General features: G+C 35.1%; 1 protein-coding gene across 1 annotated transcript in view; it reads right to left on the reverse strand.

Annotated features, from left to right (window-relative positions):
• Positions 1-10,491: 10,491 nt before the first annotated feature.
• LOC150086227 (latrophilin Cirl-like) overlaps positions 10,492-21,149 on the reverse strand; it is a 90,168-nt gene continuing 79,510 nt past the window's right edge. The window contains exons 18-19 of the mRNA XM_090373781.1: positions 19,726-19,801; positions 10,492-11,574 (exon numbers count right to left, since the gene is read on the reverse strand). Coding sequence (XP_090229907.1) covers positions 10,724-11,574; positions 19,726-19,801 — 927 coding nt within the window. The 3' untranslated portion in view covers positions 10,492-10,723. The remainder of the gene's footprint in view (positions 11,575-19,725; positions 19,802-21,149) is intronic.

Genomic DNA, 21,149 nt, shown 5'->3' on the forward strand with positions numbered 1-21,149 from the left:
GAGTAAAAGAGCTTAAAATTTTGCCATGTTAGAAGCGGTGTAAATTCTGACTAATGCACTTAGCATTAGCAGAGGCATACAATGCAAGAAAGCAAACTTATGCAGCATCAGCCAAAAAAAAAAAAACTCCCATTTCACCCTTCCATTCATTCCAAATGCCTGTCCAGCTCAGCCTTAAATTTATTTAGGCTATCAACTTCCACAACAAAAGATGGAAGTCTGTTTAACCAATCAACTAGCCACTGGCTAAAGGTAAATTAACGCACATCTATTCTACAACTATCTTTCCTCAATTTGAATCTGTGCCCCCTCAGTTTCTTAATCTGAGCAAGAGGAAGAATCCCATCAGCATTCAGCTTGCTCGACCCATTCAAGGCCTTATACACCTCAATCAGTTCACCTCACAGGTGCCCAGTCTCCAGATGCTACAATTTGCAGAACTTAAGCCTTTCTTGGTAAGAGAACTAGTTTTAGCAACTCTACATCATTCCTAAAATTATGCTTCCAGATCTGTACATAGTACTCTAGGTGTGGCCTGACCATTGCCTTGTATAACAGGATAATCACCTCCCTGTCCCTGCTAGCAAAATTCCTATATATCATTGACAAGACTTCATGACCTGCTCTGGCAACCCCTCTGCGCTGCTCAGTGAACTTCATATTTGACTGCACAATTACCCCCCATGTTTTACACTTTCCTGAGTGTAGTACCACACAGTTGGGATGTTTCTCTTCGGTTATTGTTACCCATATGCAGTACTTTGCATTTGTCAATGTTAAACTTCAGTTGCCACTTCTTAGCCCATTTGCCCAACTTATCTAGATCCAGTTGGAGTAGCATACTGTCTTTACTGTCGTTAACAATCCTGCCAACATTTGTATCATCTGAAAACTTGGACATTAAACCTGATATACCTTCATCAATATCATTGATAAATATACAAAACAACAATGGGCCCAACACCGAACCCTGAGGAACTCCACTAATAACATTTGTCCACAAAGAGCAGTGTCCATTGATTACCACTCTCTGTCGTCTCTCACTCAACCATCCCTTTATCCATTGTAGCAACTTACTCTTAATGCCATACCTCTCCAAGTTGTACAGCAGTCTTCCATGTGCAACAGTATCAAAAGCTTTCCTGAAACCAAAGTATATGATATCAAAATTATTTTTAGCATTCAATTCCTTTGTGACCACATCATAGTATCCAATCATATTGGTCAGACAAGACCTCCCTTTAACACCCATGGTGTGTCTTAACTATTACTGCAGTCTTGTCTAGATGATCCTGCAGTTCTTCTTTAACCAGTGATTCCATTATTTTCCCCAGAACACAAGTTAAACTAACAGGTCTATAGTTACCTATGTCATCTTTTGAACCCCCTTTGTGAATTAGTAATACATTTGCCACCTGCAGTCTATGTGGACCTTCCCTGAGTCCAAGGAAGCTCTCTTAATTATGGCTAAGTGTTTGCTTACTTCCTTTGCTGCCTCCTTTAAAGTAATTGGATAGATCCCGTCCACCCCAGATGCTTTTTTTATGTTTAACTTCAACAATTTCTTCTGCACTCTGCTGTCAGTTATTACAAAATCACTTAGCTCCCTGTTATAGTTTGATAAACCTCTGGCACTCCACTCATTGAATAACTCCTCATGTGTGAATGTAGATGCAAAATACTCAGTCAGTTTATTAGCTACCTGAGCACGATCATCAGTAGTCAACCTATCTATGTTAAGTGGTCCAATCTGATTCATCCCTTTCCTTCTAGAGTTTACATAAGTAAAGAACTCTTTGCTGTGTTTCTTTGCAACCTTTGCCAAGGATTTCTCATAATCTGCCTTTGCCTGCCTAACCTCCTATGTGACTTGATTACACGCTAATTTATATCTGCCATAGGCTTCTGTGTCACCTGATACTTTATATATATCTCATACATTTTTCTTCTCTGCAACAAGCCTTATTAGTTCATCTGACATCCATTTAGGCCTAAACCATGAACAGTATTTCTTAGTTGGAATGAAAAACCTAGTAGCCTCCAAAATTAAGTCCCCGAAGGCTTCCCATTTAAAATTCAATGTTGGTAACAAAATCAGTTGATCACACTGTACAGAATTTAAAAATGTCTGAGACCCCTGTAGTCACCTTTACAAAAGCAAAAGCTCTTTCCTTTAGCCTTGATAGTAGTTACATCCTTAAGTAATTCCCACATCAGTACATTGTGATCACTGTCACCAAATGGTTCCTTTATGTGCAAATTCTTAATGCATCAATAATCACTGCTGATAATCAGATCAAGAGTATTACTCCCTTTGGTTGCCTCTTGAACATGTTGCTGTAGAAAACAGTCATCCAATAAATCCACAAACGTCTTGATAGTGGCGAGTGACCAATCCACAAGTTCCAGTCAATATCTGGAAAGTTAAAATCTCCCATTATAAGACATTCTGATTTACTGGCCCACTCTATTTCTCTGCACAATTGCTCATTATACTCATCAGATTCATTAGGCTTATAACACACATCTACTATCATTTTTTTCTTTCATTTTTCCCTACTCTCACTTATTGAGACCTTTAAGAGCTCTTAAGCACTGGAAGTTTAAATGACCTCCTCCTGATGTATGAACACTCATCAGGCTGATGGGTGATGATTGGAAGGAAAATTCTTGCTCCTTGGCATTCTTCACTGTTCTGAAAATATTTTAACCAATGGTAAATACTATCAGACTAAGGTATTTATGTCACCAGGTCCCATAAAGACAAAAAGCCGGGTTCAATGAATACTATTCATTATTTCCAGTGTTCATTAAATTGGGATCATTTAAAGCAAGGGGTTTCTGTATTTTTGCCTGTTTTTAATGTTATTTAACTCTCTCCCTGCCCCCTTTTCCTGATTGTTAAAGTATTTTTTTTTTCCCAATTGTTAAGTGATTTTATCAGATTGATTGCTTCTTTCTATTATTTTAGGGGCTGTCATGGCACATTATAACCTAGTTATTTTTGCACCATAAAAACAAAAAACCAAATCTATTATAAAATAAATTTTCTGTTTATACTCCGGGATGAGAACGCGGTCAGAAGAGTTCATAAGGTAGAGAGAATACAAAAAACAGCACCGCATTCAGCAGTCACGGGCTTGAACCAGTCACTCAAGGCACGTGTATTATGCACCCGCACGCATGACCATTCGGCAATGGCTGCCTGGTCGAAAACTAGAAGACAAGATGAAACAAGTTCCAGGGGAAATTATTTTAGGTTCCCTTTTTAAACTTAAGGACGTATTGACTTTTTAAACTAAAGTCAATAGAGATCAAGGGTAAAGGCTATTTGTAAACTTAAAATAGTCTTTACCATTGATCTCTATTGACTTTAGTGCTTCAAATTTCTTTTATTCCCTTTTCTGGGAATTTTAAAGCATTACTGTTTGAAGCCATCTCTAACATTCAGCATTTGCTATTTAAATTTGATTATACAAAATACAGCAGACTATTGGTTTATTCCTTGAATTTTATGGTGTTAAGGTTACTTCCTCTCTTTTTATAGGGAGACAAATAATCGATAATAAATCTCTTTCCAAATTTTGTTTGCCAGGAAAAGGGGGTTAGTTAATTCAGTATTGGTAGAAATATAATCCTTTTAACATTCCTGGTTTTCAAGCTGCAAAAAAATTTTAAATAACACTTATCTTTTCTGAATTTAAGGAGAGATTTATTCCATCCCCACCTCGGCATATTTCCCTGCTTACTGTAATACACAGGTTGGTCATTTAATTTGTGGAATGGACCTGCCTTAATTTTAATCCTCATTGCTGAGATCTGCCAGTACTCTTTCCTTTTCAAAATAATCTCCTTCATACTGGGTACAATTGTGCCATTGATGGACCCACTTGGTGAAGCACTCCTGGAAGCCATTTCTTGATAAGTCTTTGAGAGTGGTCATTGTGGGCACAGATTCTAACCTTCCTTTAATGCACCTTGGTCATTTGAAAATTGCAGTTTTCTTCAAACATTTGTCTCTGTAAACCGCACATTTTTCAGTTTCAGCAGCACACAGCACATTGAACACAATAGCCAATAACAAAATGTTGCTGAGTTTTCCTTTATGCAGCTCATAAAACGATTCAGCAACAAGGCTACTTTGCAACTATCAGACATGTCATAACTTCTGTCAGCATATTCTTGGACATACACTCTCCTGCCATCTACTACTGGCAGTTCACACAAACTTCAGTGGTTGTATAGTGACGTTGCCATTCTGCAGATTAAATATCAGCCTGTGTATAAAGTGAACTTGATGGAGTAGTGAAATCAAATTCATTGGGAACCACACATACAGAACCTTCATGAACATTACTTTCATAAACATTTTTTGACCTAAATAACAATGCATACAACTTGAATATCACAGTACAAAAATTTTATTTGCCATGAAGAAGTGTTTTTTTTTTAACCAGTAAACCATTGCATAAATTACAGAAAGTTAGTGTCATTAGGAACAGAATGGTAAAATTTCCCTTTGTGGAATTTATTAGTAGGAATTTGGTGTAGAAAAAACTGAGTAGATTTTTCATTCAAAAAGCAAAAGTTCAAAATTCCAAAAGCCACAAGTTGGAAACAACTATACATTACAAGAAATAATTTAGTTTCAATTTGGTACCAGAAATAACTCAATATTTTCCCTACCGTCAAAAACAAAATCGATTTAACATTTGTATATTACAGCTGCCATTAACAGGATACGCAACACTGAATTTAACTACATTAAATGTACACCATATATAGGACATTTTCACATACAAACTAAAACTTCAAGAAATTTGAGAATCAGTTTTTGTATAAAACATTGGTGGCTCTTTAGGAACCTTCATATAACCCAATAAAGACAGCACTAGTCAGTTAGTAACTCTTACACACAAAACGTTTCTCCCGTAAAAATCTCATTTTTCACAATATAATTACATTAATTTACAGAGTGGCTAATTCCCATATTATTAGTAGCATACAACTGCTGTACAGTACTCCGAATGTAGTACAGTTGCAAACACATAATACAAAATGAATACAAAACCTGAAGACACAGTCATATTATACAAAATATGTATACATTTAAATTAGCCACTTCACTATCATAAACAAAAATATTTAAATATAATACACAAAGGTAAGATTACACACAGGTAAGCTGCTGTAAAAAAGCAAGCTGCAGGAAGCTTATATGTTCTTTCTCTTACATTTCCTTCTGCTTCATTGATATTGCCACTTAAATATCATTATTTCACTGCATTTAACACATTTGTGAATTTTACATACATTTTAATTTATGAATATCAAGATTTAGGTAGGAACACATTTATGAAATTTAACATGGTTTTCTTTATTCATTGAAATACATTTAAGAGTAACACGGGAATTTCAGGATAAGTGATAAACTCTTTACAACAGTCAAAATATCTGAATTTAATATTTATAATTTTTTTTATTCTGTACAGGGATGCTCATTAGTTAGAGCAATTGTTTTAATAGTAAGCTGTGTATTCCTTATGGGTTTAATAGTAAGCTGTGTATTCCTTATCTCTAAACAAAATAATTTGACACTTTGGCAACCGTATTTGTAGACATTCAGAAGTAACTGATAAATTAAATGCTAATTAAATTTTGAAAATTTAGCTTTGAACAAAATTATAAAAAATAGTACATTCATAATAATTGAAATTCTGTCCCAAGGGTTTAGGCAGAAAAGGTGTGAACTCATGTGTAACCAAGGTAAAAATACATTCCATGAGGCTAATATCATAAATGTAATTGAACATAAGGATAAGAAAAAGGAACCCATTTGTCCCATTGGGACTGAGTTTATGATATTAAGCCCCGGTAAGAAATATATATTTGCCTATCAAAAAGTTCCTCAAAAATAAACTAAGTGGTAGCATTTCTGCGAATATTGGATATCTTGGAAAAATGTTAAAACACTTTGACATGCTACTAAGTAGATAGGGCCATGCAAAAAGGGGAAGTGTACAGAGGATTCAAAGCACCAGGATGGGCCCCAAATGTTTGTTAAATTATTGTACCATAATTATGACAAAAGGTAGGGCCCTCTAAAACCATCTGTGCATCTAGGCTCAGATAAAAATCCTATAAATCTTCACATTGGTTGCCATTGTTTATTAAAGGAAGCTATGTTGATGCATTTAAAAATGCAATTAGACTTAAAACAACTGAGGAACTCAAAGAGCAGATTTTTGATGTACAGACTAGCATCATTATATATCATTACTATTGTGCCTCTGTCATTAGGTTGCAGATAATACTTGGATACGAGGTGTGGCAATAAAGTTCCCAGACTTGTGCTATTGCAGTCTGTTTGGGGAGTTTGAAAATAAACAGAAGTGGTAAATTGTAGTTAAAACTTATTCCAACAGATGGTGCTACAGAGATTATCCAGAGATCATGCTGGGCATTTTGAAACCTACCCCATTGATTACTTTTGACTTTCAAATGCAAAGTTCAATCCTAATACTAAATTTCTCTTCATAATGGTGTCAAAGTGAGCACCATTTTTCTAGGACTTGCAGCCTGTGCATGTAGTTTTATTTCTTTCTATATTTAAATTAAACAAAAATCTTTCAGGAAACTTTTTGATAGTTACTTATAGGGAGTATATGCAACATAATTTATGACACCTTTTCTTCCTTACAGTGGATTTGAAAAGCTGTGTTGGTTATATATTTATGTACAGTTTATTCTAAGTGTGACCATACCAGCACACAGGATGCAAGTATGCTTATGAAAATTCTGATTTTAATTTCTTTGTGTTTTAGGGGAAAAAAAAAAAAAGGTACATAAAGAATATTTTTTATTTATATTTACCGTTCTTATGTATTCATATATGAAAATTTAAATATAAAAATATTTAAAAAGTGAAATAAACAAAGGCATCTATATCAGACCACATGGAAATTTGGGTTAGTATCAATGACACTGCAGTGACTGCTTAAATTAATGTCTAGTGACTAACTGCTGGCTGTGTGTATATTCCCACTCCAGAGGGTGAAAAAGTGAAAAAAATATTACATTGTCACTGAGATTGCTCAAGAGAAATATTCATATATATAAAAAAAATTATTTTTATATGAAACATTATCAAACTAAATAAAATTTTGTTTTTTCTTTAGGGAGTGCATACCCATTTATGCCTTTGTGTATATGCATGCTTGCTTGCACACATCTTTCTCTCTCTCTCTCTCTCTCTAAAATCATGTCTTACTAGTCAAGGGACTACTAAGAATTAGGAATATATGTGGTGTGGTAATAATGTTCCCAGACTGGTGCTATTGTAGTCTGTTCAATGTGCTTGAAAGTAGACAGAAGTGGTAAATTGTAGTTCAAACATCCTCCAACAGATGGTGGTACAGAGATTATCCACTAGGCTGACAGGTTGCAAGTAACAAGTTTTATTAGTAGCATTAATGTTCTGTGTCATGATTTTGCAATGGAGCAAGGAACAAATATCAAATTTTGCTTTAAACTGGGAAAATCTGCAAAGAAACATGAGTTAAAAACCGTTTAAGGTGATTAAATGATAAATCATACTCTTGTGTTTGAATGGTATAAGCAGTTAAGAGATGAATGTAAGGATGTTTGCGATAACCCAAAAAGTGGGTGTCCGTCAGCCTCTTGAAATGAGGACAGTTGCAAAAGTTTGGAGAATTGTGGAAAGAGATCATCACTTGACCCTCGGAATGATGGCTGATGAGATGGATATGAATATAACGATTTATCAAATTCTGCATGAAGATTTACAGAAAAGGAAGGCCTGTAAAAAATTTATACTGCACAGCCTCATGAATGAGCAGAAGCAATGAAGAGTGTCATCATGCAAAGTCTGTCTTACAGACTTGTCAAGATAATCCTAATTTCTTTGACAGCATTGTCACTGGAGGGTTAGGTGTTTCAGTATGACACAGAGATGAAGCACCAGAGCATACAGTGGACTTTAAAATCATCAAGGCCCAAAAAATTTTTTTCCATAAGTCTAGGATAAAAATGATGCTGATCATGTTTTTCAACAAATATACTATGATTCACAAGGAATTTGTACCTGATGGGAGGAGAGAGAGAGAGAGTCATGCTAAGTTTTATTGCATTTCCTGGATGAGGCTGCAGTTCCCAGAGAAAGGTAGCTGGTTCTTGTTGCACAACAATGCCCCCACCCATTCTGCACTTGTTGTGAAGATATTTCTGAAAAACCGTGGCATCGGCATCATGCAGATCAACCATCCACCTTGTTCTCCTGATCTAGCATCAGCGGACTTCTTCCTCTTGCCCAAGGTGAAAACTGCCCTTAAAGGAAGGAGATTTCAGGATACTGGGAACATAAAGAATAATGTTTTTGCTGAACTGAACATCATCTCTCTGGATATCTTCACTGACCCTTTTCAGAAACTTTTAGAATAATGTGATGTATTAAATGCATTCAATCAGGTGGTAATTACTTTGAATAAAAATAAAATCATTTCTGAGCTTCTTCACTTTGTTTTCTTTTATTGCACCAGTCTGGAAAATTTATTGCCACACCTTGTGCATGTGTGTGTGTGTGAATTTTTATGAGAAAGGAACAGAATTCTATGTTATATTTCTCTGTTTCTATCTGGGGACACTGTGTTTTGTTGTCCATCGACAATGATGGGCCTTAGGCTTATGCCCACTTTAGAAAATGTTATTGTTATCCATGAATTGGCCTGAAATTATTAATTTCATCACCAATAGAGGTGAATTCACTATTCATTAAAAAATCTGTGACACAACTAATTCACTTCAGAAACTGTTTTCTGATGTTCTAGTCCCTGTCAGATAGCCAGTGGTCTCAATCTGCAATTCATACCAAATGTCGAATGAACAGTCAGGCAGTGTGTGTGGAAAGCAGAACTTTTGATTGACATGTAATATAATTGTGTGTGTGTGTGTGTGTGTGCGTGCATGTGTGTTAATTCTTAGTACTTGATTTTGTTGGCCTATTTCAGAGAATTAGTAAAGTGCAGGGTGAGGTGGAAATATGATGCAAAGCAACATTCCTTTTTCACATTATTTTGATGCCTGCATAAAAATAATATTCTGCACTTTTACTAATATGATGTTTGTTTGTTATTCGGTTTTCGGGAGCATTAGCAACTAAGGCCATGTTGCTCGGGGGGATATGCGGTGGTCATTCCCTGACCTTTCCGCATCCTCTGTATTTGGTGGTCACGGGCTCGAACCCCGGTCTAATCAAGAAGCGCGTGCTACACACTGCTGCTCCTGCCCGCCTGGCTACGGAGGCGCCACTAATATGATGTGATGGTCAATGCAGCCTAGTAGTACTAGGAGTTTAATAAACACATAATTGTTGTCACTTTAGGCAGGAGTTTTCCCTTTCCCCATAATGCTTGACTACTCCTTTAGACTTAATACATTATTCACTGTTCAGCACAAAGTTGTTTCTTAAAGCTGTCCACCATCTGACATGGGATCAGTAAGTCCCAAAACCATCTGTTATACTGGTATCTCACAATTTATTGAATAGTAGATTTGCCTCCTTCAGTGATACTATTCAGTTAAAAATGAAATTTAGTAATTTTGGGTCAACTTATGGATATTGACATCATTTCTAAAGTGAGCATATGTCCAAGCCCTGTCCTATCGATAGAGAGCAAATTAGTGGTGTTCCATTATTTATCACATATGTTAAATTTTTTATGAATTTTTATTGAAATTTTATAAAATTTAAGAACATGCACTGCTATTTTCACTTTTACATATTCATATGGCTGTAGCAGTATGAACTTGTAAAAGTGAGCTGCACTTTGTTTGCCCAACAAAGGTCTGAGAATGGCACTCCTGCAGATTTGACACCTCTGATTTATCAGTGAATATTAGTTATTCTGATATTTAATGCCATTGATGTTAAGAAATTTCTGAGGGCATCTAGTTCACATTTAGAGTGAGGAAGTGAAGGGTTTTTTTCTGAAATGTCTTGTATGACGTATTTATATTTTCTGGAGTGGTGTTAAAATTATATAACTGATATTTAAATAATCAGATTTCTCTTCGTTCCTTCTGTTTTATAATCTGTTTGTAGGTTACTTATTCATAATACCAGAATATTAAATAGGTGACTGTGCTTTGTGTACATGCACACAAAGTTTTTGTTTACTTTAACTCCACTGCAGACAGGACAAGCTAAATGTTGCTTTTTCTTGTAACAAGCCAGTTCATAAACTCAGGAGAAAGATTTGTTAATTGCATCATCTTATTTTGCAAGAAAACTGAATGCTTCACTGTTTTTAATTAAATGAAGTGCCTTTGCTGTGTTACAAGCTTTTAGTGATAATTACATTATAATTTTTTATAATATTCTATGTTAATATTAGGAGCATTAAAAAGCACCAAAATTCTGAAGTGTTTTGTTTTGATCTGAAGTTACTTAACACAAAATATTACAACCTTTATTGTTCAATGCACAATGACTAGCCTGAGACTAGGATTTGCAGTCACTATATGAGTGGGACTACAATGTAAAATTTAGCTCCCCTCTGTACTTACATATGACTCATTCTCTCACCATCGTTTCATGGTCCATTCACAGTAGCCTCCAGTCAGTAATGGCACTTTAAGTAGTTCGGGTGAGATGGCAGGAAAGACATATTGGCACACTATATAGAAAATCACATGGAGAGGTGTATCAGCAGTAAGTACTTAATTTGAATTGTGGTTCACCTGGCTGTAAACAGCTAACTACTTTTTCCCCATCTAGAACAGCCAACACCACAGCACTGTCAGCAGGACAACAAAGTAAATCAGGAAGAGTGGAATTCCAACTGTCATTGTCTGAGTCTCCTGTAATATGTGGCTGCATTTCTGTAGATAATATTTCAGCTGGTATTGATACATGAGCATCGTGAACAGACTTTGGAGATGGGAACTCCCTCCCTTGAAGCTGCCCTCTTTCCATTTGTTTATGATAACTGTTATAGGATCTCTCCTGCTTGTGTTGTTGTTGTTGATTTTCTGGACTAGGAGACCCAGAATAGTCTCTAGATGTTCCATATCCTGGTTTGTTTGTAGGCTGACGTCTGGCTGGAAGAGCAGCCAGAAGCAGTGGTCGCTGGTCATATCCATAACTAGAAGAAGAATGCTGACTCAAATCGGAATGATCACCATAGTAATTCTCTGCTGGAGGAAATTGCTGTTGTCCTGATACTGAATGCTGGTGACAGTTCCCAGTAAGCAGACGATCATCATCTATTGACTCATAGATATGTTCTGCAGAGGTGCCATTAGAATCGGATGCTAAGGAATAGTGGCGGTATGGTAACTTTTGTTGCTTCTCCAGTCCTTGCCACTCCCTTGACATAGGTACACACGGATCTAACATGCACATGTCAGATGGATCACTGGGTTGATTTATATGAGATTTCCATTTGGGTGGATATACTGTATCACAGCTTACCATAGTTCTTTTCCCATCATGTACACCTAATTCTCTATGTTTGTCACCTTGAGGACTGTTGCTTGCTGTAGTAGATGGGTGACCTAAATAATAAATATGACCAATCAATAAGTAACAGCAACAATTGTGACTGCCTTCATTAAGCAAAAATAAATTATCTACAAATAAAGAAAAAACTTAAGTGGCTTTTTGTCTTTTTTGTTGTCAGAAAATATTTAAATGTGACTTAGCAGAAGAAAGACAAGTGACAGATTAAAAAATAAATACAGTAAGCGCAGGTTATAGTGATCACATTTGCAAATTGAATTTTGATTCTATTAAACAGCGATTCTAATAAGCGAAAATTGACAAATATTATCCAGAGGCTATAAAAATAAAGATATAAAGCATAAATTTACACTTTATTACCAATTAAATATGTAAAAATCGGAAAAATATTCCAATTTTTACGTTCCGAACAAAATAAAAATAAATTTATACTTACGTACATAGCTTAATTAATATACATATTAATTAAACATAACAATTTGTAATCTTATTATAATTTAAAATAGTCACTTATTTTAGATTGCTTTAAATTATCACTATAAAGTCTATTTATAGATTTTTCAATATTGTATAAAAGTCTATATTCACGATCACTTGCACCAGTTTCTTCCAATGCTCTCCTCAGTACAGCTATAGCTTCACGAGTTTGCCAGTTTTGTAACTGGAATTCATTTGGGTTTATCTTCATTTTCCTCCTCCTCGGTGAAATTATCAGTAACAGACTGGGCAATTTCTTCATCTGTTAAAGCTGTAGTAACTTGTAGCTCACCATCTATGTCCACCCAATCATTAAACTCCTGTTCACCCATGTCTTCGGGCTTTTCAACATGATCAGTCTTGTGACTTAGTTGTCCATCATGAATAATTAATCCACATTTTTTGAAACAGTTGCTAATGCAAGTTTTGGAAACTTCATTCCAGGCACTCATTGTCATATGAAGTGCATCTAGAACAGTTATCTGCTTTGTGATATTGGACGATGTTCCCAAACCTTCATCTACAGACTGGATGATTCTTTGCCTCATATCCAATCTATAAAAGGTCTTAAAAGGTTTTTATTATTCCCTGGTCGACAGGATGAATCTGTGATGTGGTATTTGAAGGTAGAAAAACTAATTCAATGTTTTTGAAAGTAAACTGGATGAGCTGGGCAGTTGTCCAAAACCAATGCAATTTTTTTGTTTTTCTTATCCAATTTCAAATCCCATTTATGAAGATAATCTTCAAATAAAGAAGCTGTCATCCAAGCATTGGTATTATTAGCATATTCAACAGGCAGCTGATTTCCTCCTTTAAAACATCTAGTTGATTTACTCTTGCCAGTAACTAATGGCTTCATCCTGATTGTCCCCGTCATGTTGCATGTTAAAAGAACTAATCATGTCCTTGATCTTCTTTCCTGCAGACACAGAGGAATTTTTAAAAATCATGCAGTGGTCTAGGGTAGCCCTGTAGTACAACCCTGTTTCATCTGTATTAAAAATTTCTTCAGGATTATAAGTGCTTAACACAACTTGCCAAGAGGTTTTCAACCAGGTGTCAGCTGCAGAACCATAGGAATCCTGTTTTTCTCCGTAAGTTTTTTGTAAACAATATCATATCTCTCCTTCCATCTTGTCAGCCATCTGTCCATCGCCTTAAACTCTTTGTGTAGTTTTTTAGCAAAATCATTAGTTTTTTTGAAGAAGAATGCTGCGATTCATTGGCACATTAAATGAGTTGGCCTGTTTGAACCAGACGAACAGAGCTTCATCTACTGTTTGGCATTTCCCTTCAAGCTTCCTTTTTCTCGTTTTACTAATCACATTAGTGTTTAATGTGTGACATGATTTTAACAATTTTGATAAAGATGACTGAGGCACTCCTAATTTTACTGCCGCTTCCCTTTGAGACATGTTGTTATTATTATTATTATTATTATTATTATTAGCTATGTGGTGCAAAGAAGCCTGAGGCTTATGCTGCACCAGCCAAAAAAAATTTCCTGAGCTACCCTGAAAGAGAGAGAGAAAGAGTCAAAAGTAGAAGGGAATCACCAAGAAAGAGAAGAATGATGATATCCAGCTGAGGACCCTGGTCTAAGTTAAATTTATTGTACATTTCTATAATTCATAACTTATCTTTTACACTCAAATTCACTCTTTCTGTTCACTGACATTTTTTTTTTTTTGATAGTAAAATTTAAAACACAGTAAAAAAAATAAGCTTCAATCAATAACAAAGCACACACAAAATTGGAACTAACACGACACACGCAAGTGAGACGAAGTTTAGATATAGAAATGAAGAGCAGATTTCAGCGAAGGGGAAACACATTTCACCATAATAACGTGAAAACACAGAATTACATCTATCGGTATTATTGCAAATGAATAAGATCGAGTTTACTCCCCGTTTATTGCACTAACAGAAAAGCCCAATAAACTGGAAACTGCAAATTGTTTTTATTGTTTTATGGTTGTGATCTCTATAAATGTGACTTCCAGAAACGTGCTTTAGAAAAATATCACAGAGGCATTAAAAATTGATTCTTATAACCGAAAATAGGATTCTAGTAAATGATGAAAGTGTAGTGCATTTTATTGATTTGGATCAGTTCTTCGAAATTTGATTCTATTGAGCATCTGATTCTAATAACCAGTGATCACTATAACCAACGCTTACTGTATATTATAAAATAACACTGTCAAGGTATGAGGCAAAAAAAAAAATAATAATGCAAATTTCATTTTAAAATTCAAAATTGCTGTATGTAGCAAAATATTTATGACCTATCCATGGATATATTCATGATTACCGAAATGATCTGTCCATCGTTGCATTGTGATGGATGGATATTGTGGTTTCTTTTCATCTTATGTTAGTCAATCCAGCTGGAATTAATTATTATTCCAAATTGCTAATAATATTTCTGTGATTTTTTTTAATAATTAAAATGATGAAACATTAGTTGAGCAAAATCCTGTGTCTTTATCCCAGATGAAGAACCTGATAGTAAAGTCATACTGGTTGGTTCATCAATCACACCAATACAGACATGAATCGTCATTGAGAAGAATGTACTCTGCTGTTGGAAACCAGTTTGCAGATTGTTAGGAATGAGATCACAGACTGGCACCAGTCTATAAACCAGTAATGGATCATTTTATTAATGAAGCTATTTCAATCTTGGTAAGAAATTGGTGGACAAATCCCACATAATCTCCTCATCTGGAATTTCCAAGGTGTAAAAAGCATGCATGTAAAACTATCCCACTAACAACCTGAATCCCCCTTCACCCCAGAAAAACAATAAACATATCAACACCTATGTAAATCACATATAACATATAAAGCTTATTGAAACTGGAGATAACAGATCTGCTAAAGTTAGAAGTTTGACATCAGTGAGTCTGAAATACTTTTTTCTGTGCACTTTGTCAGGAGCCAGACATTGGGGTCAAGATCAAAACATCTGGCTAGCTTGACTGAGATGTTGAGTGAAGAATCAAATCTCTTTATTTTTGGAAAGTTCAGAGGGGAGGGATGGTGTGGTTCTGGTAGTCTTGGGTGGAATTCTCCACTGAAGAAACTCCTAGATCGAGAACAAGACACCAAGTAGCTTTGTATTGCCAGATAACAGTAGCAGGCTTGATTTCAATTTGTTGATACAGTTGATGTCAAAGTGACACAATAGCAAGTTCAAGCTCCGCATTTAATCACCTCATGAGAAAATATTTGGTTGACATGTAGGCTGAAGGGCAAATTTCAAGATGAAAGACTAGATTACTGATATATATAGAGGAAGAATACAGATGGCAAAGTATTTCTGTGTGATGTTCGAATTATGAATGAAAGTGAGATTGCACTTCATAGACCAAAAAGCTATTAGAATGATAGAGTGAAGCTTTGTGCAGTAGACTGAGAAGAGAAGTTTAGAATCCAGGCATATGCCTAACAATTTACAGGGAATTTTACTTCAGATTGGATTCTAACCTAAAATTATTAAAATATTGTATAATCCTGTGCAGGAAATGTTTGATTGAATAATAGATGTACTTGCCCTCTTCATAAATCTGTAAAGTGTTTTCCCTCTTCTGGTGTTTCACACTTGATGCAGCAAAGTTGTGAGCTTAATTAGAGTGACGTGATACTATTATCCAGACCAGAGCAATTAAAAATCATATATTGGAAGAATATGTAAAAAATAGAGTTGTAGTAGAACAGTTGTGATTGTTTAGATTTTAAAAGCATAAATGCTTTTGAAAGAGTTTAGTAATACATAATTAATGTTCAGTTAAACTGAATAAAACAAGGTTTGATTTAAATATAAAGTTTAGTTACAGTGGATCATGCACAACAGACTATTGCTAAATTATTGTATATAGTTTAATTACTGGAAATGATTAAAGGTTTGAATTTTGTTAATGCAAAAAAGTAAAATAAATGCTCATTCCAAGACATGTCTAAGAAAAAAGGTACATGTTTTTAAAATAATATTGAGGATCACAGTTCAAAGCAAAATGATTGCAGTGAATGTAATTACTGCTAAAGGAAATAGAATGGAGAATTTTAGGAATGGTCAGTTTGGTGAGAGAAACACGATGTTAAGTGAAACTGTATGACAGTACCAGTGAATGACTGATTGTGAGTTAATTTTCGTTATATCAATTCCAAATCACCCTGTATATTACAAGAATTTCTTTTTCATTAGTATTGTTTATGATTTTCATAAAGTACAATATCACAAATTTTTATGGCTGGGATGCAAGAGGAACCCATGTCAGATATTTTGCCTACACAAAAATTTCCCTTGAACTGCCACTGCTCACAGCTCTATATAGGATGGATACATTCACATACATCCTTCCATTTCAATGATATATCCAATGTATTACATTATCAAATCCCCCCCCCCCAGTGGTTAAACTAGAGAAAGGACAAATGGATCTTGTAACTTAATAGTTCATTAATTTCCATATGATAATAAATGTTCATTGACTGATATTAAAGGAAAAAAGTAGTATATAGTTGAAGAATCATTCTGTACTCTTGTAAAACTTCTACAACCAAGTCTTTCAAGATTTAAAAAAAAAATTTTATTTACAGAATTTCAGGTGAAAACCACTGTATTGGTTTCCACCACTACAGTAGTTCTCCCCCCTTCACTAATAAATGCTCTTGAAAACATTGTTGAACAAATCTACCAAGCACAAGAGCTTTTTCTATGAGAAGTAATATAAATAACTATAAATTGTTACCCTGATTAATGCTTCTGGTTGATATATATACAGGGTGTCTCAAAAATACACGGCATAACTTCAGGAATGAGTTCCTCATATGTAGACAATAAAAATATTTTATATCAACATAGTTCCGGAAATGCTTAGTTCCCAAGTTATTAACTGGAATGTCTTATCTCCCGCAGGTGATTTCCTTCATCACAAGGCACTGACAGAATCTGGTGGTTTTCCCTTCTGACCATGTACTCAAATCAGGAGCAAGCGGATATGCACTTTATGTACGGCAATGCTCTGGAGGCTCGTCATTTGTACCACGAAAGGTTCCCAGAATGAAGATGTCCACACAGGAAAACGTTTGAAGGTATCCATCGCCACCTTTGTGAACATGGAATCTTTACACCTCGTGCTACCGACAGAAGATGACCAAGATCTCTACAACTCCTGAAGTAGAGGAGGAGATTTTGAATGTTGTCCTCTGTCGGCAGCACGAGGTGTAAAGATTCCATGTTCACAAAGGTGGCGATGGATACCTTCAAACGTTTTCCTGTCTGGACATCTTCGTTCTGGGAACCTTTCGTGGTACAAATGACGAGCCTCCAGAGCATTGCCGTCTGCCAAACCGTACATAAAGTGCATATCCGCTTGCTCCTGATTTGAGTACATGGTCGGAATGGAAAACACCAGATTCTGTCAGTACCTTGTGATGAAGGAAATCACCTGCGGGAGATGAGACATTCTGGTTAATAACTCAGCAACCAAGCATTTCCGGAATTATGTTGATATAAAATATTTTTATTGTCTACATATGAGGAACTCATTCCTGAAGTTATGCCGTGTATTTTTGAGACACCCTGTATATAAAGTAATATTAAATGTAACAGAAACACTTAAATCTGTAAACCTTTAACTTGTTAACAGTCATGCAAAATTTAGTATGACACAATATCGAGAGAAGTGCTTATTTCTCAAGACCCATTATGTATGTAAACTAGAACGAATGTAAGCTACCTTAGGATGCTTTATGGATCCTAGCATTATGGATCCCTTTTTGTATGAACTAGATTATAAAAATCCAAATAAACTGAACTGATAACTAACTACCTGAAATTGTAATTGTGTAAATGACATCCATCCCAGAAGGAACTGAGGACCCTAAAGCTTCAGCGATGCAATTACAGTTTCAGGTATGTTATGTAAAGTTATGGTCAGTCTCGACTTATTTTTTAATTTGGTGGTTTTGTCAAATCTTTTAGTTTTTCTGTAAGGTGAGTTTGATGGTTTTATATGCTTAATTTGCAGTCTAGTTAACTCGGATTTTTATAATTTAGACAATTATAAATAGGAGCTATAACGCTAATATCCTTACACAGATTGCTCTTATTCTGGTTTACATACATAGCAGGCCTTCGAGAAAGAAACATTCATTTGACGTTGCATAAGGTTTTCTAAGCTTACAAGACAATAAGAATTAGACCTATATAACTGCCCACCAATGTCACTTACCAGCTGTTTAAGCAACTTATTGGTAAAAATGGTTCATAAGCAACTTACATGGTTACTAGAAACAAAACACCTCATCAGCAGCAGTATCTGTTATGTCACATGTCGCTGTTTCCCTTCCAATTGAAGTATTTCACCACTGAACTATATGGCATCAACTGGCACTTGAACTTGTTGACAACTTGGACAATCCAATATTGAAACAAATTTGATCCAATATATGGAACTGCAAAACCAAGAACTAGTCACTCAAGTTATGTTTGGAGTCCTGAACAGTCAGGTATGTCAAGGAACGAACTGGCAGACAAAGCTTCCAAACACCCAATCTCATCAAATACAACAGAATTATTGATACCATACACAGATCATAAAATAATAATGTAAAAGCTTATAAAGATAAATGGCATGAAATCTGGCAGACAGAAACTGACAACAAACTTTTCTAGATTAAACAAAAACTTACAACTATGGCAATCCAATTTCAGAACAAATTGAGAGGAAGAGGTTGGATTAGTCACACATATTGGTCATACATATTGAACTCATTTTTTTATTTTTTTTATCCCCAATTAGGGGATAGTCCTCCCCAATGCATGCATTGTAACATGCAATTCACCATTAAACATATCTTTGTGGAACTGTGCATTTGTCATCACAATATTCAAGAAGCAACTTTACAATCCCTATTGAACTTAGAAGAACCAGTGATATTAGCACATCTAATCAGAAATGATGCAAACCCAAATGATCTTTTCAGTTTTTTTATAGCGGATCCAGGTACTCAGTAGATTATCGCTTAGCATAATCTTCAAAATGCGCTGCTGCAGCACAGGCAAACTTTGAATAGGTACATCTTGACCTTAGTAGCCTTTGTGCTGATATACTGACCAACCAACACACAAAAAATAATTTTAAGAGCAATAATGGAAAACTTTCAAACAGTTTTCTAATGACATAAATTAATTTATGACGTTTTGAATTTATGAAGTTTCGAGCCTGATCTGCAATTCAGCTATTTACTTGCTATTTATTGGTTAAATGCCAAATTTTTAACAGAGAAATCAAAGAAAACACTTTTCTTGAAAGGTATTCTGAGCAGACAGTATGGATAATCTAGTTGAAGAACAGGAAAGAGTTTTTTTTTTTTTAGTTAGAAGACACCCAGAGTTCTTATAGTAACTAGCACTATAGGAAAAGAACATTAAATTGAACTAGCACTGATCAAACTATTCTACAGGGGAATCAATTGTACATGCCATTATTATAAAAATACTTGTTACTGTTACAGAGTTCTTTGAACAAGGAAAGTTTGGAGACCACTGATTTATACCATCACACTTGTTACAGTCATTCTAAGTTTAATTTTAGAGCTTGCAATATTTCTACAATTTCATACTCTTTTGTATTACTATATATGTCTTCCATTTACTTAGTGTAAATTACTAAATGATATCAGTTGCATACCTAGTACTGTGCACTTTTGGGTGACAGAAGTACCTCTCTCTTTGGGTGAGTTCCAGTGTTGTTGTTGCTGGGACACCTGTAACAATAAATACTCAATAATATATACTACATCATTATATCACACTTGCATAAAGGGACTAAAGAAGTAGTTAATTCTAGTTTGAATTAGTATAAATCAGTAGCAGTGGCTATAAAGTGCCACTGAGCTATTATATTGCCACAATAACTGAAAAAATAAACGCAAATACCTTTTTGTATTTATTACTGATTTTTTTTGTATTGATTTGTGTTTATTTTGTATTTAAAACAAATGCTATAAATGACACTGTTACATAATGTAGTCATGTAAATCAGCATGCCACTCTAAAATTGATTCTCATAATTAGATATAGCAAATAACCCACATATGATCATAGTGGCACTTTGGAACCCTTCTTTACATTCATTCAAAGGACGAATAAGTGTGCCAGAGCAAGAATGGCTCCAGTTTCTAGTCTTTTGTGCTTTTGTTAGTGTTTATTTGTAACGAATATGATAATTTATTAAAATAATGAAGCCTCAGTCTGTTGCTTCATATTATAAACTTTAAATTAAATGATTATATTTAATTTAATCAGGTAGACATTTACCTCATTAATATTGTGGAAAAGAAATGTTGTTTCAAAAAAAAAAAAAAAAAAATATATATATATATATATATATATATACAGGGTGTTTCAAAAGTGATGGTCAATAATTTAAAGGTGAACTGTATAGACTACAATATGCAAAAAAAGCCTAGTAAACATGGGTTGTTAAGTGAATCATTTTTGAGATATTGCACATTTCTAGTTGAGATCTACCACTGACTTGTTTGTTTATACACATACTCATTCTCTCCCTTTCCCCCCCCTCTCTCAATGTTCTGAGATGTAGCAGGCATACTAGTACTTGTCAAAGGATAGTCAACGTGGAAAGAGGTTACAGCAATGAAGAGTATGCGGACATGCACTTAATATATGGTAAAGCCAACAGCAGTGCACCCGAGGCTGCATGTTTGTACTAAGAAGCATTTTCCCACCTAATGCAGCCCAACAGGTGCACATTCATCAGGGTACATCAACTCCTTAGAGAACATGGGCACTTCGCACATGGAGTACAAATAGGTAGGCCCAAAAGCATAACATCTGATGTTGAGGAAAGGGGATTAGAAAGAATAGAACAAAATCCAAGAATTTTGACAAGGAGGGTTGTTCTGCAAGAGCGTGTACTGAGTCATAGCAGTGTGTAGCAAATTTCACATTGCCAATTACTGTACCCCTACCATATCCAGCATGTACAAGGTCTAAGCAATACAGACTTCCCAGAGTGAACTTCTGCCAGTGGATGCAACAACAGTGTGTCCTGAACCCCCAATTTTTAAACAACAGTTTTGTTCACTGATG

Source organism: Mastigoproctus giganteus, chromosome 5 (assembly GCF_048544385.1).
Source record: "Mastigoproctus giganteus isolate SK-2022 chromosome 5, ASM4854438v1, whole genome shotgun sequence".
Classification (NCBI taxonomy): Eukaryota; Metazoa; Arthropoda; class Arachnida; order Uropygi; family Thelyphonidae; genus Mastigoproctus; species Mastigoproctus giganteus.